The following is a 26,201-nucleotide window of genomic DNA, read 5'->3' on the forward strand; positions in this document are numbered from 1 at the left end:
AGGTTGCCCTCCATCCGGAGTCCAAAAGCCTTACTTCTTTCATTACGCCATTCGGAGCATACCAGTATAATCGTATGCCCTTCGGGTTGGCGTCCGCGGCGGCGGTTTTCCAACGCATTATGCAACATATCCTGGAAGACCTCAGTAAGGTCTTGTGCTTTCAGGACGATATACTGATTTATGGGGACTCAGAGTGCGAACACAACTCGATTCTAAGAGTAGTCTTGTGCAAATTGAGTAAGGCGGGTTTTACCACACAAAAGGACAAGTGCAAGATTGGGGTCAAATCTGTGACGTACCTGGGCCATACCATATCAGGTGAGGGGATAAAACCTAAAATCAGTCTGGTAGACGCTGTATCGTTGGCACCCCCTCCGTCAACCAAAGAGGAAGTCAGATCCTTCTTGGGATTAGTTGAGTACATGAGTAAGTTCATCGAAAATTTTTCTAGTCACACAAGCAACATGAGGGAGCTTTTGAAAAAGGGTAGCACTTTTTGTTGGAATGAGGAGTGCAAAGAGGAATTCAAGTATATCAAGTCAGCCATCGCAAGTGCACCCACATTAGGGATGTTTGATCCTAATGGAAAAACCACCTTGACTACAGATGCTAGTAGTAAGGGCCTAGGGGCATCCCTCACACAAATGATTGGTGGATGCGAGAGAGTAATCGCTTTCGCTTCCAGGACGCTGAAGGACCCAGAGTGTAATTAATCTACCATTGAACGGGAAGCCCTAGCGTGTTATTGGGCTATAAACCACTTTAAATTCTTTCTGTGGGGTATCCCTTTCACTCTAAGGTCTGACCATAAACCGTTAATTCCATTATTTTCCACCAAGAACATTGAGAGGGCCACTCCTCGCATTGCCAAATGGATATTGGCATTACAAGGGTACAATTTCTCTGTGTTATGTGGCTGGAGAGAAAAATACCATTGCAGACTGCATGTCTAGGTTGCCTATACAAGGGGAAAATAATCTGTGTGAACCACCAGATGAGGCTATTCTTGCGGTGGAACAACCAGCCATCAGTAAAGAGGAATGGGAGAGCGGTGCCCAAAGTGACCCGGTGTTAAAGGAAATGATGAAGTTGGTTGAGAATGGGTGGCCTGAGCACATTAGTGAGTTAGCTGAAAACCTCAAACCTTTTTGGTCAGTGAGGAATGAAATATCTAGCATGAATGGTCAGCTGTGGAGAGGGAACAAGGTCATTCCCCCGGATGGCATGAGAAACAGGATCATTGTGTTAGCACATGAGGGTCACCCAGGAAGGAGCATGACAAAGAGTAAAGTGAGACAACACTATTGGTTCCCAGGCATGGATGGGTTGGTGGAGAGCATGGTAAAAGACTGTGAAGCGTGTGGTAGAAGTGACAAATCCAAAGTTGTACATAAAGCCCCCCTCATTCCAATAGATGTTCCTAGTAAACCATGGGACAAGCTGGGAATTGACATAATAGGGCCCATGAATTTTCTCAGTGCCAACCAGAGATTTATGTTTGTAATTATAGATTACCATTCTCATTGGATCAGCACTAAGTTTGTCCACTCAATAACTACACAGGATATGGTAGAATTCCTGAAGGAAATATTCGCTACAGAAGGTATCCCTAGCACCTTAGTGACAGACAATGGGGTCCAATTTACGTCAGAAGTCATGAAAAGGTTCTTGTCAGAATTAGCCATCTCACACATAAGAACACCTCTTTACTGTCCCAAAGCTAACGGTATGGTGGAAAGGGCAAACAGGATGGTGAAGAACTCTATTCAAATGGCAGTTACTATGTGTGAACCAGTAGAGGAGGCTGTTAGAAAAACACTATGGTCGTATCATTCTGCCCCCAATGCTGTGACAGGGGTATCCCCATTTGTTTCCCTCAAAGGGAGAAACCCAGGGTCTAAGCTTAACCCCAACTGGTTGAATGGGAGCAGTCCTGTGTGGGTGGACAGGCGGTCTGTGAAGGACAAGGTGGAGCTACATCAAAGGGAGTATAAAACCAAATACGACCAGAAATGGGGAACCACTTCCAGGAAGTTCTCTGTTGGTCAATGGGTGGTGGTCAAAAGACCTGCTGTGGGACGAGCTAAAGTGTCCTCCTTCTCAAAACCTGTAAGGATACAGAGAGTGAACAATAACTCGCTGGTGCTGGAGGATGGAAGTACATGGAGCATAGACAATGTGAGTGCATGCCCAGATGTGTGTGTACCAACGGCCGTTGGTGAGCAAAACCAAGATGATAATTCATCGGACAGTCAGGAAACCAGAGTGACCAGGATGCGTCAGCCACCTAGTTGGCAAAAAGACTATGTAACTTGAGTTGCTTAAATCTTTCCTCCTAGAGGACCTATCACATGAGTTGTTTTTCCCGTACAAGGGGAGATGTGTTGTAATCTCATCTAGTTCATATATGCTTAGGGTATCGTTGTTATCCTATCTGTTGACATATGTTAATGGTATGTTCCTACCCCCCTTCTCTCTTCACCCCGCATTGGGTGTTCCATGGAATGTTGGCAGGGCGTTTGTGATAGAACGTTCACTGAGGTGAGCGGAGTGCATGAGACCAGACGTGAATAAACCAGCTCTTCTGAAGCATCGAGTGGCTGTGATTTATTCTAACACATATTATACTGCTTTGACATTTCTCTATTGTTCTGATCTCACAATTAAAACGGAGTGTCTTACCCAGCGGTTTTTTTCCTACGCATTTTCCTATTGCCTTTTTCATACCATTTTAATTTTTTTGCAGGCATGGTGGTGAGGACTACGTCTTCTCTCTTTTGACTGGCTACTGTGATGCTCCCACAGGTGCCACCATACAAGAAGGCTTGCATTACAACCCCTACTTTCCTGGCCAGGCTATTGGCATGGCAGCACCTATTTACAATGAGATCCTGGAGTTTGATGATGGTGAGCAGGGGCTTATGAGAGGGTCTGTTGGGTTACTAGATTTATTACAACTATAAAATGGTAGACAAAAAGCCAGTTTGAGTTATAAACTGTGTATTGCATTGAGATTGAGGGTCGACGTGCCAAACACACTTAAGTTAGGTAAATAACATACCCTACACTAGAATGGCAGAATTATGCACATCGCTGTAAATCTAGAATAGGCTCAAGCTACAAACTGATTACAGGTATGAAGTATTTTCCATAAAGTAGCATTTTATTTGTCAGAACAGGTCTTTTTTTTAACCTCTTCCCTTTCCTGTGATGCTAAATGTGTGATCTCTGTAAACGCCCGCATCGTTGCAACGATATTGAACCTCTTTCTAGCAGCATTTCCTTTTTATTTCCTCATGATAACTCAATTTCTGCCAGTATGAATAAGCCACAGAACAGAAGGTCCACTTAAAGAGTTAAGTGAATTTAAAAGAACAAGTAATCTTCCCGATAAGTTAACTGTCCTTTAAATCTTTCAAAATAGGAATTCTGTTAATGCTTTTTCTGTTTTTTAAACATTTCACAAGGACATTTGCTCGCAGTTGCTGTCAGTGTACTATTCATGAACATGTGCCCATGAAGGCCTTTCTGTCTCTCCGAATCTTTCATTGTAGCATGTATAGATTCTTCAGACTTTTCACTTGTCACTGTTCTCATTCAAAGAATCTACCTGTGTAATTTTTGCTGTGCAGTTGCTGTTGCCGTTTTGGCATTTCGAAAGATTTCTACACTGGTTCAGCTGCTTAGGAGTCTCGTTTCTCCTCCCTATTCCTCGTCTTTTCCGCCTTCCTCGTCAAATCAATTTCTTTACTATTTCTTGACTTATTTTTATCCTTCTCACTCACCTTCCTTTCCGTCCTTCCTCTTCCTCACTTCATTTCTTACACCTCTGCTTTCCTCCTTATTACTTCTCCCTCCCCTACTTCCTCTCTTCCTTTATCTTTGCTTCATTCCTTCAACATTTTCTCTCTTCCTCTGTCATCAGATGCTGGCCTAGGCACAGTACCTCAAAGCATATCCTGATTGGACTGGAAGCAAGTGCAGTTAGAAAAGGTCTGACATTAGGTGATGTAGTCTCTGGAATTCTTCTCTGGCTAATCTGTACTTTACAAAGTGTGTTTAGCTAGAGAATGGCAGAAGAGAGAATGGACACCCTCACCCAAATTACTCTGTAGGATATTCAGAGAACTGAATGTTTCCTACTAGTATTAAATGTCACTTTCACTGCCATGGAAAACTATTTATCAGTTAGTGTTCCCTTATCCAACTTGATAATTCACTCTGAACTGTCTGACCTCCCAGGTTCAGTTGTCAGGTCTTTGAAGAGTTCTCACTTCACTTGTACCATCTAGCAATTCCCTGTTTTGGGCTTGCTGAAGCTCACAACTCAGTCCAGCAGCTGCCAAGTGTATTGCATTCAGTTTTAAAGTCTCCAAAGCACTGATCAGTTTTCTAGGGGAGCCGATGACTTGGATCATCGGCCTAGTCATGGACTTGAACCTTGCTCAGTAGATAAGACAGGTCATCTACGTTCCATGCAAGGTCCTTGTTGACGCTCTTTGGTCCTGCAGACTTTAAATCGCTTATGTGAATAACAAATTATTTACTTTACCACATCACTATGAGTTAACTGGGCTTTTGAAGGTCACTGTTGAGGAGTTTCATAATTTCAAGTAGGTCTAATCTTTTCTCTTATACTGCATTATGAGGGGAAACGGTCTTCTAAGTGGGCTTCAGTACACCGCTTTTGCTGTTACTATTTATTGGAGGTCATGAAATGCAAACCTGAATTTTAGTAATTGCTGAATTAATGGTAGCCAGTATTTCTTTCAGCCGTGAGTAGCAGTGAATGGTTTATTCAGAACTGCTAAAACCTCTTGATTATGCAGTAACTGTTTTCCGATAACCGGCATTACACCACTTGTGCAGGTGTGGTTTCTGACACATGGGTGCGAGTTCCCTGATCTCAGCTCTTGCCCTTGTTCCAAGCTCACTTCTATAAGTCTTCATTATCTCCCTGCTAAGTGGTTTTAGGGTGGATCATTTCACCTTCTGCTTGTAATATGTGCAAAGCATTTCCCAATATTATTAACATGGAGGTCTCTGTGCAATGGCAAGTGCTGTGGTGCCTTGGTTAGCCTATGATAGCCAGCCTCTTGGCCGGTGCTAAAGCTGCTCTCTTGAAGACCGGAAAGTAGATGGAAGGGGTCCGCCTTCATATCTGTTGGTGCAGCGATTGTTCGTGGGGCACTCTGTGCTAAATCATTCGTAGACTACCTAATTCTGGGTCACTGTTTTGTAAGTTGCAGTACCTCACTGCGATCTATTGAAAGTCGTCCTCTGAGCCAATATTTTGTCCCCGTCAGGGGCTCTATCTGCTTATCAAGTCGGCAGGAGGGATGGGGTTGTGGACCCTTGGGAGGCCACCTCTGCCACCTGGCATAGGGCCATCCAGTACCAACACATTTTCAGACAAACCTAGAACTATTCCTTATACCAGAGATGTGTTAATCTAGTCTATTAAGTAAGGTGGGAGGGGCATGCTGATGTCTTTCAGATGATTGCCTGTCGTAGGATCAGCAGTATGTGTGGAATGTCCGGTGTTTGAAATGGTATTTGTCATATGTCTTTAAGTGATCACTTTTAAAAGATGCTCAAACACTAGATGAATGTTATGTGGTGAAACCATTAGTTCTAGGTCTTTCTTTAGGGGTTATATGAGCCAAGTTCGATATTTTGTCATTAACAAAGTGGAAGAATTTCTCTTTCAGTGGTGTAATTTACTCAAAAAAGACTAGGGTGGGAGGCAGGTATTACATCTACCTGTAAGTTGTAAAATACTTCAGACATTTAAAAAACAAATCTTGGGTCTGACTAAGACTGTTTTGGCCTTGGGTATGTGGGGTGCTTACATTTTTGGGATTCGCTGCATAGAATTTTGAACTTATCTAGTGTTTTGGTATCGGAGTCATTCTAAAACACTGATATCTCTGCAAAGAACAACATATGACAAAGTACCAGTCCACTTCTGGTTACCTGGCCAAGCGTCCCCTACTGTTACTCATTGACAATACCTCGCTGCCTTTGGCTAGGTTAACTCTATACAGATACAGATACCAATACATATATAGATTTTTACATTTAATTTGCGTCTTTTAAGAATCCTTGAGCAGCGTATTTTATTATTTAATGTCCTTGTTTAGTTAAAGGAAGGCAAGCTCATCTACTATCCCTGAGTGAGGGTGTCAATTTCCTTCATAGTCTCTGACCCATAGCTTTGGTGTTCTCATCATTCAGGTTTTGGAGAAGAGGAGATAGTAGGGGACCAACAAGTTGTAAGATCAGTCTGTTGATATCTTGGCCTATTGTGTATGCATTATTTAGAACCCCTTATATGGATGGATGTTGAGGACCACTGATCTATGTCACTATGCAGTGAATACAGGGGCGGTTCGGATACAGCTTTTACTGGTCTCTATTGAAAGTTGAGGTACCTATGAAGTTGTTGTTTGAGGAAGAACTACATTTTATGGCCACATCTTCCATAAACTGTTTGACAAACAGGTTTTCACATGGAGGAATAATACAAGATGTGGAATTTGGAAGCTTGTGTCTGAGGTATATACATCACCTGACCGACATTAGAAAGTTGTGAATTGCTAATAGTTCTGATTTTTACATCGTTAGAAAGTATTGTGGATAAATGCAAAATGTTCCTTCGTTTTACTATGCCAGTCACTACAGTTGGTGTTTTCTACTTTGTGACCATTCTGTAGTTAAAAAGTGTAGGATGTACATCTGAAGAGACCAGTGTTATGGTTCAATTCCTCATAGGGTTGATATTGTGTGCAAGGCCATATAGGAATATCCCTGATGTGGTTTCTATTCTGAAGCGCTGTAAAGGTAGACTTGCTCCTAAGCAAGATTGCATAATTTACTCTACCTGGCAGTGTTCACACAATGAGTCAAATCTCCATTCTGATGTGGAACAGAGTGGCCAAAGTTAATAGCCGACAAACAATCCAAGTAACATGTCAGATCTGCGTTCCTGTAAAGTAATCAATTTTTTCTGGGTCCATCTGCAATGAATGATATTAAATTCTGCATCTTATTTTCCAAACACTGTAGGCACTACAGCTACCATGTCTCAGGTCGCTAAGGATGTATGCACATTCCTTAGGTGGGCAGCTGAGCCAGAACATGACCAGCGCAAGCGCATGGGACTGAAGGTCAGTATGAAAGCCTGTATTTGAGTGAAAGCTTGGGGTCATTTCTGTATTTTCTCCTCATTATTTTGAACTCCAAAGCGCATTTCTATAGAGAAGATTAATCTGTTTTGAAAACATGCAACAGCAGGTAAACAAACTCACAATATATTAGTCCATATATTTTATTCAGTTAAATTGATAATACTAAATACAAGCATTGGCCTATCCAATAGGTCTCGCTTTTGGGACCTTATAAGTATTTAGTTTTGCAGCACAATATCCTTAGTGCAACAACATCAGCTGTTGCATGGCTAAACCTTGTACCTTAGAAGTGTTTAGCCATGCAACAGTTGATGTTGTTGCACCAACGATGTTGTGCTGAAGTTATCCAGCACAATATCCTTGTTGCAACAACATCAAGTGTTGCATGGCTAAACACTTATAAGGTCCCAAAGGCGAGACCTATTGGCTATATTATCTTTTAAACAGGTTTTGGTAATTTTCCACCTACTTTCCACTCCTTTGTCTGCAAATACTATTTAAATATTTTACTGTCTTCACACCGCTCAGTGTGACAGTCGTGAGGAAAAAAAAGTGTAGCTTACGCTGTAAATTGTGGGATACGTTTATTCCATAAATGTGGACATTAGCAAATTGATACATCCTTGTCCACTTAGTTTTTTAGGTCTCGTAGAACCAACGTGCATGCGTTGTTCTTCGAGAGTATAGTAAGCGAGACAACTCTTGAAACCAGCGCGGATTGTCCCCAATGCATGTGAGGTAATCAACCGCGACGCTTCGCAGCGCGCGCTTGGCCTCACTTGTCAATCACACCCCATGTTCCCTCCCACTCGCTCGGACACCAACATTTGTCTTTATCTGCTCCCCATATGGGCGTTCCCTCCCCTCGCTCCCCCGCGCCCCCACCAGGCTCTTTTATCTACTTGTTTGTATGACATGCCAACTATGCTAGCCTGCCCTCTTCAAGGCTGCACCCGAGTAAGATTACGTGACGCTCGAGTTATCTGCTGAGAAACGGCATCAACATTTTTTTTTTTTTTTACATCTGCGAGATAACCTTGTGCTGTGAATGCTGTGCAGCTTCGATATTTTCAGGAGAAAAGGGTGCGAGCGCCACCTAGTGGCAGTATATTTTCGGGCCTTGGGTAGGCTGCATTTTGCCAGCAGTTAAGGGGTTAGTTCTCAATTCATTTTATTACTGTCATTCACAACTCTGAAAAGGTAGACCGTGACAGACAGCGTTATATAAAAAGGTCTCAATTTTTTTGGATGTAGTGTTCTAAAACTCAGCACATCGTAACAAACAGCATAAGTGATCGTGCAATGGCAACATTACAATGACATTATCAAAAGGTGAAGTATCAGCACAGTTCTGAATCCAATATCAAGTTCACACATCCGTCCTAAACAAGGTTCTCCATTCGGTCGTGTTGTAATGTTACTGCTTACAAAAGAATGGAGTTGTACCAATCCTGTGTATGGGACTGTCAAATATGCTTTGAGGTTGGCAATTTGTTAATTAATTTCTTCAATGTGCAATTCTGTGCTGTGATCACTGCGGCACCAGATGCAGCACGGAATTGCACATTGAAGTAATGATTTAACAAATTACCAGCCTCACAGCATGTTTTAGCGTTTCATACACAGGATTGCGACAACTCGAGATTGATATTATGGTTTACTTGCGAAAGCTTCTTACATAAAATACATGCTAGCCATAGACTTTTTGAACGGAATTTTTTTTACATGCTCTTGATTACATCAAGTACCCCCGCATCAGAGTTCAAAGGAATGCGCTCCCCCGCCCCCGCAATGCCGAGAGCTTGTTGTCTAAAACCAGTCAAGCACATAAACACGACCCAAAACAAGTGACGGGCTTGAAATGCATGAATCTTTGAGGCCACTTGTACATAGGGGGTTTAGCTGTTGCAGGGGAAGGTAAAAGTGATTGGACGCAATGCAGCTGCATGAAATCTAGAGTTTCAGAAAACTTTTTGGTAGAGTTTATACCCAGCACTCTGATTTTGTTGGTAGAAATCCCATTTTTTCTTAAAAAGTAACCATTTTGTTCGAGGCATGTGGGCTGCTAAATTCATATCTTAGCATTAGATCGCCGCCTAGTGTTGGGTCCGGATGATCGCACATTGTTGTCCTGGAAGAGTCTTCGAAGTATCCTGAGATAGGTGGCTCCTCCCCTGGACTACAGTGCGCATGGGCATCGGCTCCATCCCCAGATTGTTTTTTTCCGCCATTGGGTTCGGATGCGGTCTCGACGTCTCTCTGTCGGAACCGAGAAAACTTAACTTTAAACGGCCAAAAGGCCTTGTATTCTTTACGTCGGTATTGTTTGCGTGCGGTCTCGAGTTCTTCCGTCTCTCGGAGCCGGAATCAGCGGAGTATTTGCACTCTTCGGACATCGAGGCCTTCTCATCGCGACTCGACAGCGACTTTCCAGCATGGAGCGTAGTCCGTTTAAACTCTGTCCGCTCTGTGGGTCCAAATACCCACATATAGACGTACACCCGGTCTGTAACAAATGCCTTTCACCAGACCATAACGAAAACAACTGCATGGCCTGCGCGAGTTTCAGGTCAAAGGAGACACTCACGATTCGGCGCGCGGTGCGCCTTGTGGCCAAACAAGCGGCCCCGGATCCAGAAAACATCTTCGACCGAGAAGAGGAGGACCAGAGCCATCATCTTCAAATCTCCCCGCCCGAGACGGAGGTCGAGGCAGATCCGGAAGACGACGACGGAGTCGTGGGTCAAGGCCTTGAATACGTCGACGAGGTAGGGGACGACGAAGAGGTTTATGGGTCCGCGGAAGATAGCTCAGGGGACGAGCTATGCCCCGAAGTTTACGGACATAAAGAGCGGGTCACGGGATCGCCTGTCGGCCTTACCCAAGACCCCGTAGCGCAAGCCACGGCCCCGCCTTCAGGCCCGGCCACGGACATACTTGCTGCGCATAGGGTATCGAAACCGAAACTGAAACCTACGGTATCGACTACACCTAAAATGGCCGAGCCAAAACCGAAACCAAAACTTAAAGACTCGAGCGTCCCTAAGATGGCGGCCGTACCAGCGAAAACGACAAAGCCCGCTGCTTCATCGACTCCGTCGACCTCCGGTCCACAGAAGTCGAAGAAATCTGTCGATCCCACAGTGTCGAAATCGGTGCCAGAGGAGGGATCCTCTAAGAAGAGTGGCACGCACAGGTCAAGCGCTGCGGCGCCGGCTAAGCCCGCCAAAGCCAGCGACACGGCTCCAGCTCCGACTGGGACTTCGGTTGCCGGACGCGTGGTAGAAGCAATGCCGTCAAAGTCACACGGATCGAAGGCTGGCACATCTGCGCATCGGTCCAAGGACTCTGGGTCGGCGGACGCGGCATCATCGTCCAAAACTCAGAAGGGCCAACACGACGTCGGATCCGAAGGCAAGGCCTCCTCGTCGGTGCCAAAGGCCACTGTCAGTGACGCGTCCCCCATCGCTTCTTCAATACAAAGAATTAGGGAGAAGGCCTCTGCTTCGTCGGCGCCGGCGCCATCGCCGCAGAAGGCGATAGACATTCCGGTCAAGCCTGCGAGTAAACTCCTCTTCCTCCTGCCGCCAAAAGAGGCGCCGAAGGCCTTTTCAACAAAATCGACGCCAAAGAAGTCGGATTCTTCGACGGCAGGGGCACTTTCAGGTCGAGGACTCAACTCAGAAGAGGATTCTGAGTGCTTTATCGATGCAGACACTGGCAAATTGACCCTTTACAAGAGGAGGATCACTTCACAGCCGGTGGACTATGTCATACCCCTAAAGAAGAAAAAGTTTCCCCAAGACGCCTCAGGCCTCATGGAACCTATCCAGCCTCCTCCAAGACGGAGCCCAACTCCGTCTCCCGACCACTCTGAAAGTGAGGGTTATGATGAAGATGGCCAATACACTTTCCCAGTCAATGAACCAGATTCACAGCCGGATTCATATGATGACATTGGGGACCAAGACACCCAAAATGTGGGGCAGGACCCACAGCCTTTCAGTGCACGTGCATCCCCAACAGAGGATTCTGCAGGTTTCCATGCACTCATTGAGAGGGCAGCTGCTAATCATGATGTGGACATGCATGCTGACCCAGTTGAAGAAGATTTTCTATTCGACACTTTTTCAGTTTCAGACAGAACTGTAAAGACACTGCCTATGCTCAAAGGAGTCCTCAAGCATGCTGCGGACATCTTTAAAGAGCCTACCAGGGCTAGGGTGGTCAATCCACGTATTGAAAAGAAATACAGACCAGCACCTGCAGATCCTGCATACATTCGGGGACAGTTGCCGCTTGACTCCCTGGTGGTCGCAAATGCCCGAAAAAGGGCCAACTCCCAAACAACGGGTGAAGCTCCTCCCCCGGATAAGGAGTCCAAAGTGCTAGAGGCAGGAGGCAAACGTGTAGCTGCGCAGGCTGCCAATTTCTGGCGTATTGCAAATACACAGGCACTATTGGCACGTTATGATAGGTCGCATTACGACACCCTAGAGCAAATTGTGCAACACCTGCCTCCGCAGTTTCAAGAGGGCACCAAAATGATTATACAGGAAGGGCAACTGATCTCCAACGCGGCCATAAAGTGTGCACTTGATGCCGCGGACACAGCCGCTAGGACCATTAACACTAGCGTTATGCTGAGACGACAGGCGTGGCTCCGCATATCGGGTTTTAAACCTGACATTCAATCAACCATACTTAATCAACCAGTCAATCCTGATAGACTGTTTGGTCCAGATGTTGACACCACCCTAGAAAAAATTAAAAAAGACACCGAAACTGCTAAGTCTATGGGGGCCCTACAATCACAGCAGTTTCGTGGCAATAATTTTCGTCGCTCAGGTGCCCGTGGAGTCACCAGAGGACAGATGGGTCAGCAATCACAATTCTCTAGAGGTGGAGCACAATCCTCGTACCCCAAACAGAACAAGGGGGGCTACAGGGGAAACAGCACCAGAGGACGCGGCAGAGGAAACAACAACTCACGCTCCTCTACCCCAAGCAAACAGTGACTCTCGGTCACTGCCCCCCGACCACTTAACACCTGTCGGGGGGAGACTACAGCAGTTCCTGCCCGTCTGGATCAACATCACCACAGACAGGTGGGTGCGACAACTTATCCAGTACGGTTATTGTCTAGAGTTAAAATCCACTCCACCCAACATTCCACCAAGGCAAAGACCTATGTCCGCAGAGCACTTGCACTTATTGCAGCAGGAAGTGGTGGTGATGCTGCAAAAGGGAGCAATCGAGCTCGTGCCAGTGGGGGGAGGAAGGCACAGGGGTATATTCCCTGTACTTCCTTATTCCAAAGAAGGACGGATCTCTCAGACCAATTCTGGATCTCCGTCCCCTCAATCTGTATATACTGTCAGAACATTTCCATATGCTTACACTGCAACAGATTCTTCCCTTGTTAAACCAAGGAGACTTCTTAGCAACCTTAGACCTCAAGGATGCTTATTTCCACATTCCACTACACCCGTCCCACAGAAAATACCTCAGGTTCACTATCCAAGGCAAGCATTATCAGTTCAAGGTCCTACCCTTCGGAGTCACCACAGCCCCAAGGGTGTTTACCAAGTGTCTGGCGACAGTAGCAGCGCACCTCAGGAGGCAGAACATCCATGTCTACCCCTACCTGGACGACTGGCTCGTTCAAGCCAAGTCGGAACAACAGTGCGCCGCGGACATGTCAACTACCATTCACCTCCTTCACGACCTGGGTTTCTCGTTGAATTACCCAAAGTCGCATCTTCAGCCGGCACATGTCCGGCAGTTTCTGGGTGCGATGATCAACACCCTGACGGCCAAAGCTCAACCAAACCAAGTCAGGATAGACAGCATGCAGTCTCTAATCCAGAAGTTCAAACCAAAACACTCACTTCCAGCGAGAGTGTTCATGCAGTTGATAGGCATGATGGCCTCCTGCATCTTCATAGTCCCTCACGCACGACTGCATATGCGCCCGCTCCAGGAGTGCTTAGCAAATCAGTGGACACAGGCTCAGGGACAATTAACAGACCTAGTGTTGGTTACCAGTCGGGCATACGACTCTCTGCATTGGTGGACTCCACACAACCTTTGCAAGGGCCGACTGTTCCAGGAGCCAGTGCCACAGGTTATCCTGACAACGGACGCATCTCTCCAGGGATGGGGAGCTCATCTGCTCACTTACACGGTGCAGGGACTATGGTCGACGCAGCAACAGAAGATGCACATCAACTATCTAGAACTGATGGCGATCTTCATGGCGCTCAAGTCCTTCATTGTACATCTGTGCAACAAAGTCGTGTTAGTCCGGACGGACAACATGACCGCGATGTACTACATCCAAAAGCAGGGGGGCACCCACTCACCGCAGCTGTCTCATCTGGCTCAGAGCATGTGGAAGTGGGCCATTCAGAGGAACATCTTCCTCATGGCAGAACACCTTCCAGGCACGGACAACCAGATGGCGGATCTGCTCATCAGGCACAGCCGCCAGATGCACTAGTGGGAGATACATCCCTCGGTGCTACAACCGTATTTCCAGCAGTGGGGTCATCCAGAGATAGACCTGTTCGCCACAAAGGAAAACGCAAAATGCCAAACCTTCGCCGCCAGGTTCCCACACCCGCAATCACAGGGCAATGCGATATGGATGAACTGGTCAGGCAAATTTGCGTACGCTTTTCCCCCGACACCTCTGATACCACTGGTGGCGAGAAAAATAAGGCAACACTCGATGACACTCATCCTAGTTGCTCCAACGTGGGCGCGCCAGGCCTGGTACACCACGTTCCTCGAATTCTCTGTGGTACCGCATCAAAGACTGCGCCTCACGCCCAGGCTTTTGACGCAGAACCATGGAGAAATTCAGCATCCAGATCCGCAACAGCTCAACCTAGCGATCTGGCTCCTGAAGTCTTAGAGTTTGGATACCTCAACCTACCTCCTGAATGCATGAACATCATCAAGGAGGCGAGGAAACCAACAACCAGAGCATGCTATGCCGCAAAATGGAAGCGTTTTGTCATTTACTGTGCAGCCAATGACATAAACCCGCTAGATGCATCTATCCCTAACATCATTTGCTATCTGTTACATCTTTACAAGTGCAAGCTAGCGTTCACTTCTATTCGGATACATCTATCCGCCATCGCAGCTTACCTTCAAAACAGGCAGCATCTCTCTGTCTTCAGGGTGCCTGCCATTAAAGCTTTCCTTGAAGGTCTGAAACGAGTCATTCCCCCAAGAACACCGCCAGCTCCGGTGTGGAACCTCAATGTGGTCCTCACCAGACTGATGGGACCACCATTTGAGCCACTGCACTCGTGTGAACTACAATTCCTAACGTGGAAAGTAGCTTTCCTAATTGCTATTACGTCACTGAGGCGTGTTAGTGAGCTACAGGCGCTCACAATCCAAGAGCCATTCATTCAGATTCATCCAAATAGGGTAGTGCTACGTACTAACCCCAAATTCCTTCCGAAGGTGGTGTCACAATTTTATCTCAACCAAACTATCGACTTGCCGGCATTCTTCCAAAACCCACAAACCGTGGCGGAAAGAATGCTCCATACGTTAGACGTACGGAGGGCGTTGATGTACTACATAGACAGGACACAACACTTTAGGAAAACAAAACAACTTTTTGTTGCCTTCTCACCACAACACAAAGGCAACCCGATTTCCAAAGCAGGAATAGCCAGATGGATTGTTAAGTGCATTCAAATCTGTTATCAAAAGGCCAAGCGCACTTTAACAGTACCCCCAAGGGCGCACTCCACACGCAAATTGGGGGCATCCATGGCTTTCCTAGGGAACATTCCTTTAGAGGACATTTGCAGAGCAGCCACGTGGGTTACACCACATACCTTTACAAAACACTACTGTGTTGATGTGCATTCCAAGCAGCAAGCGGCTGTAGGACAGGCTGTTCTCAAGACACTTTTTCAGGTTTCTGCAGCTGGCACGGGCAACCGCCGCTGATGGAGGGACTGCTATATATTCTATGCTAAGATATGAATTTAGCAGCCCACATGCCTCGAACTGAATATGCTACTTACCAGTATGCATCTGTTCTTGGCATGTAGGGCTGCTAACATTCATATCGCCCACCCTCCTCCCCGGTGCCTGTCGCAGCTGCAGATATACTATTGTATTCAATCATTAGCATGGACATCCTTTACACTTTTCACTCCATCTTCTGCCACAATGGCGAAAAACAATCTGGGGATGGAGCCGATGCCCATGCGCACTGTAGTCCAGGGGAGGAGCCACCTATCTCAGGATACTTAGAAGACTCTTCCAGGACAACAATGTGCGATCATCCGGACCCAACACTAGGCGGCGATCTAATGCTAAGATATGAATGTTAGCAGCCCTACATGCCAAGAACAGATGCATACTGGTAAGTAGCATATTCATTCAGCAAAAGTAACCATTTTTTTTCTTACACTTTAAAAATGCCAGTAATGGAAGTAAATTGGAGAATGTATTTCTCTCGATATTTTAGATATGTGCAAGAATTTCCTTGTGCCTCCCTCCTGATATTTTTCACATGCTCTTGATTACATCAAGTATCCCCGCATCAGGGTTCAAAGGAATGCTTTCCCCCGCACAGCAATGCCGAGAGCTTGTTGTCTAAAACCCGTCAAGCACATAAACACGACCCAAAACAAGTGCGGATTCGGCAGACTGAAGACAATTAAAGCCATCAGAAAAATTAGAGCTGGCTAGTTTTAGGTAAAGTAAAACGTAATTGTGCTTATCTCCAAAAGCATGCTCAGAGTCCAGTCACAATTAAACGAGAAAGAAGACTGCTGCAGATTGAAATAATAGTTTAGACGGGATGCAATGCCATCATTTTTTTTTTGTTTGGATATATTTTATTGAGAATATAACCGTGAAATATCACACATAGTAACCATTCAAGCGAGACAGTAGGAGATATCCTCATTCAAGGCATTGCATTAAGCGCATATAGCAGTAATATTATACAGTGTATTAGTCTCATGCCCTGGGTATCAGTGCTGGAAGGAAGGTGTCACAAGAATCACACAGTAATTCTTCATGTTGGCAATATGAGCTCATGCTTGTTATCTCCACTGAGTGATGTCAATTTTAGTGAGGTTGATACCTCCATTTTATCTGATTCATTCCAGTTATTGCATAGCTATACCTCATTGTGTGATGCGCTGGCGTATCCGGCGGTATATCAGAGCAGTAAATACATTCCCAGCTACAACGGGAACGTGGCACGGTGTGGTTACGTACATAGGCAGGCCTCTCGTGCCATCCACGCCGCGCTTCACATCTCTGCAGATGGTTCCGGTGAATTCTTCGCATGGAGTGCCCCCACAGTCTCTGGCGCTTGTGCTCTCAGTCACTGACAATGCCGTCCTGTGTCTATGTCTTAGTCATTGGTCACCAGAGTAACTAAGGTGTCCCGATATCAATTCTCTGCTTAACGTCCAACTAGGGTAACTGGAAAGGGGGGGATCAGGATTAAGAACTGAACAAATAGGGGGAGGGGGGAATTACATAGGAGGAAACTCTGGATAAGGCTCCCTGCAATGATTAAGAACGAGCGAGTCAAAAGGGGAAAAAAAGGGGGGGGGGGGGGGGTAAAGAGCAGGGGGATACGCCAGTGAGACATGTCCAGTAGGGTATATGATCAGGTGTCGTGTCTGTGGGTTTCAGTGCGGGTATATTCTTGCATCCGGATAGATTGAGGCCTATTGATCAGGGAGGGCGGCTTCATCCGGGGCGGGGGTATGGTATGGTAGCGTTACTTGATGGTGCGCTTAGGGGGAGGGTGTTTCAACTCAGTAAGGCAGTGGAAGATGGTCGTTGGTCGCATCGCGGGCTAAGCATGCCAGTGTCTCCCTTTGTCCCGTCATGTCCTCTAGGTGTCCGCCTTTATGGCGTTGCTGTCACATTAATGTCACTTGGTGAGGGCGGTGTCTGAGAGGTGTCCTGGTCGGTGTATGCCTGGCGGAAAGTCTGCAAGACATCCCCCCACAGTTGCGCTATCGGTATGGCCCTCAGGCCCGCTGTTTCTTCCCTACTCAGGGTCACCTCCTCCGCCACCGCTCAGTTGTTAAAAGAGGTGTACCAGTGTCTGAGCTGTGGTGGATCTTTGTTTTTCCAGCGTTTGGTGATTAGTCGCTTGGCGGTGATAATGCCTAGATCCCAGAACCTGGAGTGGACCTTGGTGAGTTTTGTCCTCCTGAACAACCCAAGCAGGCAGGCCTCCCACGTGTGCGGCAGTTCCGCCCGGCCCCTTTCGTCAGTAGTTTCACCACTGCTGTCCAATAAGTGTGTAGCCTGGGACAAGCCCAGAGCATATGGAGTATATCCGCACCCACCAGGGAGCAGCGTGGACACTCCAATGTACCGATGCCAAAATATTGGTTTATTCTGTCCGGCGACAGATATGCTCTATGTGTAATGTAGAACTGAATGATCTTAAAGCGGGAGTTACGCAGGATGTTGCTAGGTCACTCCAAGATTCTCTCCCATTCTTTGTCTGACCAATCCCTGCCTCTATCTGCCGCCCATTTGTCTCTTAATGATTGGAGGGTACAAACAGTGTGCGTTACCAATGCCTGAGTTAGCCAGTGTACCACATGTGTTCCACCTCCCATGATGTGCAAGTATTGTATTAAGAGGTGTGTCTGCGGCTCTTCAGACATGTCTCCCCAAGCTGCCGTGTATGTGTGTACTATGGATGCATGTAACAACTGGTATGCCTGTGTCAAACGGAAGCAGGGCACCATCTGTGTATAGATCAGCCATCGTTTCTATCCCTGCTTGTCCGCAGTGTTCTATCGTAGATGCCGAGATGGTCCCTCTATCACTGGGGCTTCCCAGCAGTGGAAGGGCAGGAGCATAGGGTGTCACCGCTCACGTGAGCCACAAGCATCGCTTATAACATCGATACGCCACGGCTAAATGCAGCTGCGCTGGACGAGGTGCCCTGGTCAAGGGGTGGGACAATGTGAGAGCCTGGATGTTTGTCAGGGCTGGGGCATTCGAGGACGTATCCCCCCAGTTCCTTCCGGCTAGCCAACCGACCACCCACTGCAGCTGTGCGGCTAGATAGTAGAGTTCCTGGTCAGGGACCGCCAAACCCCCTGCCCTTGTAGGCGCATAGAGCTTCCGCAGTGCCACTCTGGGCCGTCCCGTGTTCCAGATGAGTGCCCTGACCATAGTTTCCAGCTCCCGGAAAATTGGGAACATAGACCAGCATGTTGGAATAGTAGTATAGGAGTCGAGGTAACACACTCATCTTTGTCAGGGTTACCCGACCTGGGGCATTCAGGGGGAGTGTTCTCCAGAAGGTCATCTGTGCCTGCAGGGAAGAGATGGCCCTGACCAGGTTGCCCTCCAGTATATCTTCCAGAGTTCTGTAAATGTGTATCCCTAGGTAGCGAAAGGTGCGGACGCGAACCGTCGGCGCTTGGTATAATAGGCTGACCATGTCCGTGAAGTCTTCTCCCAATCCGAACTTCAGCATTACCTCCCTGAGATAGGGCCACTCCACACAGTCAAAGGCCTTCTCCAGGTCAAGCACCCCGATCTCGGCCAGCGAGTCGTGGCGTATTCCTGTACTCTAAACAACCGGTGGATGTTATGAGAGGTGCTGCATGTGGGCACACAATCGTTTTGGTCTGTGTGCACCAGGGCCGGTGTGAAAGGGGCCAGTCTCTGTGCCAGGGTAGACGCTAAGATTTTGTAATCTGTATTAAGGAGGGCTGGAGGCCGATACAACCCTAGCTTCTTTCCATCTCTGCCAGGTTTTAGAAGGGAGATCAGGGTAGCCTTATTGAGAGTGGGTGGGAGGGTTGAATCTTCTATTGCTGTTTCATACATCCGGATCAATTCCGGAATTAGCAGAGCCGAGAACGCCTTATAAAACTCCGCTGGTAGGCCGTCTGGGCCAGGAGATTTGCCATTGGAGAGTGCGGCTATAATCTCTCTGAGCTCTTCCGCCGTGATAGGTGCCGCTAATTCAGCGCGTTGTGCATCATTCAGTGTCGGCAGTTGTATGGCCACTAAGTAATCGACAATGTCTTGGGTGGGGGCCTCCAGGTAGGAACGATATAACGCGCCATAGTGGGCGGTAAAGGCGTTGTGAATTTCCTGTTGTGTGTAATGCATGTCGCCCCTGTCGGTCTGTATTGCCGTTACCGGGTGTGTCCAATCTTCCCTGCTGATCAACCAGGTTAACAGCTTGCCAGGCTTGTCACCCCTGTGGTGTGTTCGCGCCGAATGAGCTGCGTAATTAAGGCATCGTAACCTCTCTAGTAGCTGCTCATGTTCTGCCCGGGACTCTAGTGCGTCGCCCTCTCCACCCTCAATCGCGGTTTGCTCCTTTCGTAGGAGTTCTGTCTCAATCTTCGTTAAATCCCTCTCCAGCTGCCTCCGTAGGTTTACCTGCGTGTCCAGACAGTGTCCCCGAATCACTACCTTGAACGCATCCCACTCACCTGGGGGGGTGGATGCCGTACCCGCATTTTCTTCGAAGTAATGACCTATCTGAGTGAACAGGGAGTCTCTGAACGGGGCTCTTGGAAAAAGTCCAGCTGTAATCTCCAGGTAGGGACGGGTGGATGTGTGTGTGTGTGTGTGTCCACGCGAACCTTAGGAATTGTGGGTTGTGGTCTGAGTGAGTGCGACCCATGTAGTGTGTGTTGGTCACCTGAGGGAGCAAATAAGTCGTGAGCATGAACCTGTCCAATCGTACATGTAGGTCTTGTGCGCTCGAGTAAAAGGAATATATGCGGGTGCCAGGGTTCCGACTGCGCCAAGCGTCATGTAGATCCCATTGGGTTGCCCAGGTTTTAAATGCCTTCATGGCCCCCAGTATAGGTGCCCCCGGGAGAGGCGGGAAGGAGCGGTCTAGCGTGGCGTCCAAGATGCAGTTATAGTCTCCGCCCAAGACCCAGGGGAGGCCATGCCAAGGGGACAGGACCTCGGAGAGCTCCGTGAGAAACCTCTGCTGGCCCACATTAGGGGCATATATCTATGCCAACACAAGCGGGCGCCCATCCAGCCTGCCCTGTATCCTCACCAGTCGCCCTTCTTGATCAATATGGGAGTCATCTACTTCAAGGAGGGTCCCTGGTTGGACCCATATGAGCGCACCTCGGGCATACGATGAGTAACCTGTAGCGTAAAGTTGCCCTCGCCATCTGCGCCTCAACATGCGTGTCTCGGTGTCCTTTAGGTGGGTCTCCTGCAGGAGCGCTATTTGGACTTTGTGTCTTTTCAAATATGCGTAAATATGATATCGTCGAAGGTGTGCATGCCACGCGCGTTCCACGTGCATATCTTGGTTTCTGTCATTAAATTAGCTTAAGTGTCCCCTGCTGTCCCTGCTAAACGAAAGCGCCAACCCTGCCTCCGGAGCACTCCGCCTCCCACCTCTGAAACACAAACACAATCACCTGTTAAGGGAATAAAGGCACAACATGTCTGTAAGGAGCGTATCCATATCAGTGAAACTTGGGGAACAAATATAGGGTGGAATACCAAAAGGGCGGCCGCCAATCGTGCAGCCGTCCAACAGGAGCAGGTAGAAGGAAAGTGAAAGTGTATCAGAGCCTCAGCTAAACAGGTCTACCGTCTGGTGTGTGATATCAGGAAGGTCCGAGGATTGCTGTGAGTCCGGTATCCCATAAATTGCCTCGTCGTCACGCTGTAGGGCGCCGTGGTCTGCTGTCGGGGGAGACCGTTTGGCTGGCGAGTTGCTAAGTTCCGCGACCACTCTTAGTGCGTCACGTTGCTCCCGATGCATCTCCTCCTCAGGTGGGCCAGCGCCCGGCTGTTGGCGGTTCTCAGGAGTCGGTGGCGATTTGTTTCTACGTCTCGAGCCTCTGTTACGCTTCGCGTGGAAGGAGTCTGTGTGTCTCGGCGGGTCTTTATCCGTGCCGTTATCTAGCCAGGATTCTACTTCTTCGGGATTGGAAAAAAATGTGTTTTGTCCTGTTCCACCACTCGGAGTTTTGCCGGGAACAGAAGGGAGTATTTGAGTCCAAGTTAGCGTAGGCGCCGCTTCATCGCCAGGAAGGAGTGCCTCTGGCGCTGTTCCTGTAGTCCGGGAAGAACATGACTTGGGCGTTTTCAATTTGAATATTCTGGAGCTTGCGTGTTTCCCTAAATATGGAGTCACGATCTCTAGAGTTCAAAATACGGAGCAGTAACGGGCGGGGGTGGAGCCCGTCGGGAGAGGTCGTGTTGGAACGCGGTGTGCCCGCTCCACTACGAAGTGGGGTGACAGTGTTCCCTCCGGTAGCAGTGTCCGCAACCAGTCTTCCACGTGCGTCGTGGGGTCTCTCCCCTCCCATCTCTCAGGCACTCCCACTATCCGTATGTTGTTCCGCCTCGCCCGTCCTTCCGCGTCCTCCGTCCGGTCCTCCAGGAACTCGACCCTATTGAGAAGGTCTCTCACGTGTCTTTCTGATTGGGTGACTCAGGGCTCCAGGTCCGACATCGAGGTCTCCAAGGTGGTGGTGCGGTCTGCAAGCTTCCTGTGGTCGGCTCGGAGATGCGTGAGGTCAATGGCGACTCCGTCTATTTTCGCTTCTAGGGATGTGCGTGTGGACAATATAGATTCCTCCAGCCTTTCCATCGCCGCCAGTACAGTGTCCAGCTTGGTCGACACAAGGTCAGCGTCCCCCTGCTTCGAGAGCTTGCTCATCCTGTCTCGAGGTTGCGTCCCGCCTGTGCCCGTGCACATTCTGACTTCTCCAGACATGGGTAGCTGAGTTAGCCTCCTCTGTACGAATATAGGGCCAGCGCCCAGCGATATGTCCAGTTAGGGCTGCTCACCTGGCCTCCTTCAGACACCAAACACCCAAAAGCCCCACATTGGTAGCAGCACTGGTGGGGCTCTAGAAGTGGACTCCACGCCACCAGCCGCGCTGGGTCTTGGGGCTGTGCCTCTGTGAGCATGGGGAGGTCGTCGCCCTCAGTGTTAGGCACACTCCAGGGAGGTCTGTGCATTGGTTGCAGTGTTAGCCTTGATGCCGGCACTGTCGTCGCAGCGCTCCGCTCTGTCCGTGGCTAATCGCTTTCTGGGTCCGTAGCGTAGGTCTGCAACCGCGCCCCAGAGGTCTCTACTGTGGCCCGCCCAGAAGGGGCCTGTGGCAGTCAGTCAGTAGTGCACAAGGTCTGAGTCCAGAGAGCCGCAGCGGACAATCCCATCTGCCGACTGGGCTCGCGGCTCCCTGCTCGCAGCCCAATCCAAGATGGCGCCCCAGTAAGCCTCCGGCTCCGTGGTACTCAGATGCCAGGGCCGCGGGCTGCAGCGCCCGTGTCGTTCTCCAGGTGGCTGCGGTCTCTGGTTGGGAAACCACCCTCACAGGCTGGGGCTCCTCCGCGTTGCACACTGGCCTCCCCCCGGGCGCTACGTGTGGGGCATTCGAGCAGCAGCTGCCCCCGCGGCCGAGCGCCGCGTGAACAGAGGCGCGGTGCACGGGACCAACGCCCGGAACACCCTTGGACAGGCAGATGTGGTCCTCTCGGTCTGGCGCGAACCCTTATCCGCGGGCCCTCCGTTAGGATCCGGCGCTGTGTGTAAATGATAATGCCTTTTTTGTATGTGTTTTGAAAGCCTGCAATGAGTGCATGAACACACACGTTTTAGTTATAGTAGTAGTTGCTTACGAGTAGCAAGGCTGTTAGTAACTGTCTGTTTTACTGGCAGCTGTGCATTTCGTAAACAAGGACTAAAAGTACAAAGTGCATATTTATACGTGGTTGCAGGCTTTTAAAATACATAAATAAAATCCTTGGCATTTACAATGCCAATAGGTCAATCTCTCACAAATGCGAGACCTATTGCATTGAAAATGCTTTTTGTGTGTTTGTAGGCTTAAGGTATTTGGACATTAACATATGTTAGCACAAAGTGCCTAATGTGTGTTGGCTTAAAGTATGTAGGGGTAGATCTCAACACAGCTTCAGGAGACATCATAGCACGGAGACTGCCCTTACGGCAGCCATACCACTCTCTTGATTCTGCTGGATCTCACCGCAGCCTTCAACACCCTGTCTCCCCATATACTGGTGTCCCGATTTGGGAGAGATAGGTGTAGAGGGCTCTGCTCTGTCTCCTTGCCTCCTTTCTTTACGAAAGAGAACAGAAGGTGAAGATGGGCCAGTTCCTTTCTGCCCCTAAACCCTTGCACTGTGGGGTCCCACAGGGCTCCTCTTTAAGCCCCACGCTTTTTAACATTTATGTGGCCCCCCCCTTGCAAATGTGGTGAGATCATTTGGGTTGGAGGTGTTGTCCTATGCGGACGACACCCAAGTAATGGTCTCTATTACACATACGCTAAAGGACTGTGCCCTCAATTTCAGGAACTGTTTGTAGGCTGTTTCCCAATGGATGGTGGAGAATTTCCTGAAGTTGAATGGAGAGAAGACCGAGGTCCTGATCTTTGGGAAAGATCAGGAAATCTGGTCCAGTGAGTGTTGGCCGTCAGTGCTCAGGGAGTGCCCTTGCCCGGCTTCCCATGGGAAAAACTTGGGGGTGATAGTGGATACTGCCCTCTCCTTAGATCTTCAGGTAAACAGGACTGTTTCCACCTGTTTCGGTATTATTAGGACCCTCAGGAAGATCTCCCACTATCTTTCCCCTGATGCACGTAAGCAGGCCACTATGGCATTAGTGTCTTCTAGACTGGACTATTGTAATGCCCTTTACAAGGGCATTAACAAGAGCCTTATCCACCGGCTCCAAATGGCACAGAACACGGCAGCATGGCTGGTGCTGAATCTTCCTAGACACAATTCAGCCAAGGCTGCGCTTAGAAGCCTGCACTGGCTTCCGATGGACCGCAGGATCACTTTCAAGATCCTGTGTTTGACCCACGAAGCCTTCTATGATGCTTGCTCTGAAGACATCAAGTCACTTGTCCAGCACTATGCCCCCAGTAGACCCTTCGATCTTTACATAAAAACCTTCTTCTTGTTCCTAGGGTTCAGAAGGTCAAATGAGGTGGCAAAGCCTTCTCCACGGCCGCGCCCACTGTGGAACTCTCTTCCTCTAGAGATCTTCGGCCAGGCCTCTCGTTTACTATTTCGCAAGGCCTTAAATACATGGCTTTTTCCTAATACCTTTGCTTAAGCTCTATTTTATCTCTGTCCAGTTGCTGCGCACCAGCGCCTTGATGCCCTTGGGCTAAGTCTGCGCTTTACAAGACTACATTCAATTCAATTCAATGTAGCAAACGCATTGTTTAATAGGTAGTAATTTATGAGCAGTTGGCAGCGTGGTACATTGTGGAGTAATGGGTTATTTTAAAATATTTATAAGTACTGCAATTAGTGTAAACATCGCTGTATTTTTAGCGACAGGTCATGGGGTATAAATGTGAGCATTGTTGTAGTAAGGACTTTAAATTGGTACAATGCATGTGTATAGTTATAATCGCTATTGACTAGTGACATGTGATGGAGGAGGAAGGTGGAAATGGGGGGAGGTGAGCTGAGCGAGGAAGCAGTGGTCGAACTGTATTTTGTGTAGTATTTGTTACAAATTATCCTGGGAAATAGTGGTAAAAGTGCTGCAAAACCTGTGTGTAGCTTGTGAAAAGTATGGATGAAATAATTTGTATTTAAAGGCAAAATAAAAAGTTAATTAGCGTACTAGCATAAGGCTACTGCTGCCCGTGCAGAGTAATGTCCGGTGACAAGATTGTTATTGTAGCTTTACTAGTTTAAGATGGCTGTTTGTACAGTAATAGAACGTGTCATAAGATTATTTCTTGTAGTGTTTTGGCATTGATCTAAAAGTATTATAAGATTTGTGGAAATGTAACTGGCAGATGCGACAAAGGCGCTTTTCAGTCTAGCTCTTTGCTGTTTGTAATTGTCATGGAAGCTTTTACGGGTAGGGGTAAAGGCGGAGCTTGAGGTATACGAACCAGACAAGCTTATTTTAGCGGCTTATTGAGAACACACAAAATATGGTGTGATAGATTAGAAAAAGGAATGTTTCTCGCAGACCGTAAACAGTTCTGCTATATGGAAGATTGTAGTTAGCTAAAGATGTATTAGCTAGTGTATTAAAATTATGGAGTGCAGTAAGAGGGCTTAAAGATGTAATGTACTGCTTTGTGAATGTATTTTGTGAGATTTACTGTTTTTTATAAATATTTATACAACATTAAGTTACTCCGTGCCTGTTTTTTTTTTTTTTTTTGTGCGTGGGGCAGTTGGAGGCGCGTTAATATTTATAAGTTGTACCTTGTATAGTATATACAGCTTATTGTGTGCTAAAGAATGAGTTTGATAATACCACCTGAAGTACATATAATTTGCTGCGCTTTAGTGCACCCCGAAACCCCCTCCTGTACCATTTCAAATTTCTACTTCAACTTAAGTGCGTGTGTTATAAACATGAACGTGTGCATTTGTGCTGCCTTTGTTCACGTAGGGAAAGGAAGTGTGTATGGAACGGCACTTTTGTGTGTTGAGGCGACAAAAGTGAAGTGCATATCAGGAAGAAAGTGGTAAAGATGGAGGGAGAAAAGCGAATGGTGAAAACCAAAAGTAAATACGAGCAGCAGTTATTATAACAAGAAGCAAGAGGAACTTCATAGCGATGGGGAGGGAGCGAGGGACTAGTAGTTGCGCAAATGGCCCAAGTTGAACGTGTGCATATGTCTTGTGCTGCATGCGCTAGGTAAAAAGCATACGCAGGCATGTATTGTTGTGGTAGGGTGTGATATATATAACAGCAGAAGGGGCCTAATAGAGGCTGTAATAAAGTGTGCCTTTAATGAGCGCTGATCTTGTAATACAGAGTGTAGAGAAAATGGCTGTAGAAAAAGGGAAATAGGGAGTTGTGTAGCGGCGTGAAGCCTAGACAATAGCCGTGCATAATGTGGCAGGGCATAACAATGTTTGGCTTTAATGTGCTTTAATATAGAATGGAGAGTGAAAGGCTGTAAGGGTAGGGAAATAGGTAGCAATGTAGCGGCATAAAGCATAGACACTAGCTGC

At 47.7% G+C, this 26,201-nt stretch overlaps 1 protein-coding gene and 1 pseudogene across 1 annotated transcript in view; both read left to right on the plus strand.

Annotated features, from left to right (window-relative positions):
- Positions 1-26,201, plus strand: part of LOC147724823 (cytochrome c1, heme protein, mitochondrial-like) — a 158,128-nt gene that overhangs the window by 94,500 nt on the left and 37,427 nt on the right. Inside the window, exons 5-6 of the mRNA XM_086966323.1 lie at positions 2,747-2,907; positions 7,069-7,169. Of these exons, the coding sequence (XP_086822449.1) occupies positions 2,747-2,907; positions 7,069-7,169 (262 nt within the window). The remainder of the gene's footprint in view (positions 1-2,746; positions 2,908-7,068; positions 7,170-26,201) is intronic.
- Positions 9,626-12,336, plus strand: LOC147724824 (uncharacterized; annotated as a pseudogene).

Source organism: Lissotriton vulgaris, chromosome 4_1, assembly GCF_964263255.1.
Source record: "Lissotriton vulgaris chromosome 4_1, aLisVul1.2, whole genome shotgun sequence".
In the NCBI taxonomy this organism is placed as follows: Eukaryota; Metazoa; Chordata; class Amphibia; order Caudata; family Salamandridae; genus Lissotriton; species Lissotriton vulgaris.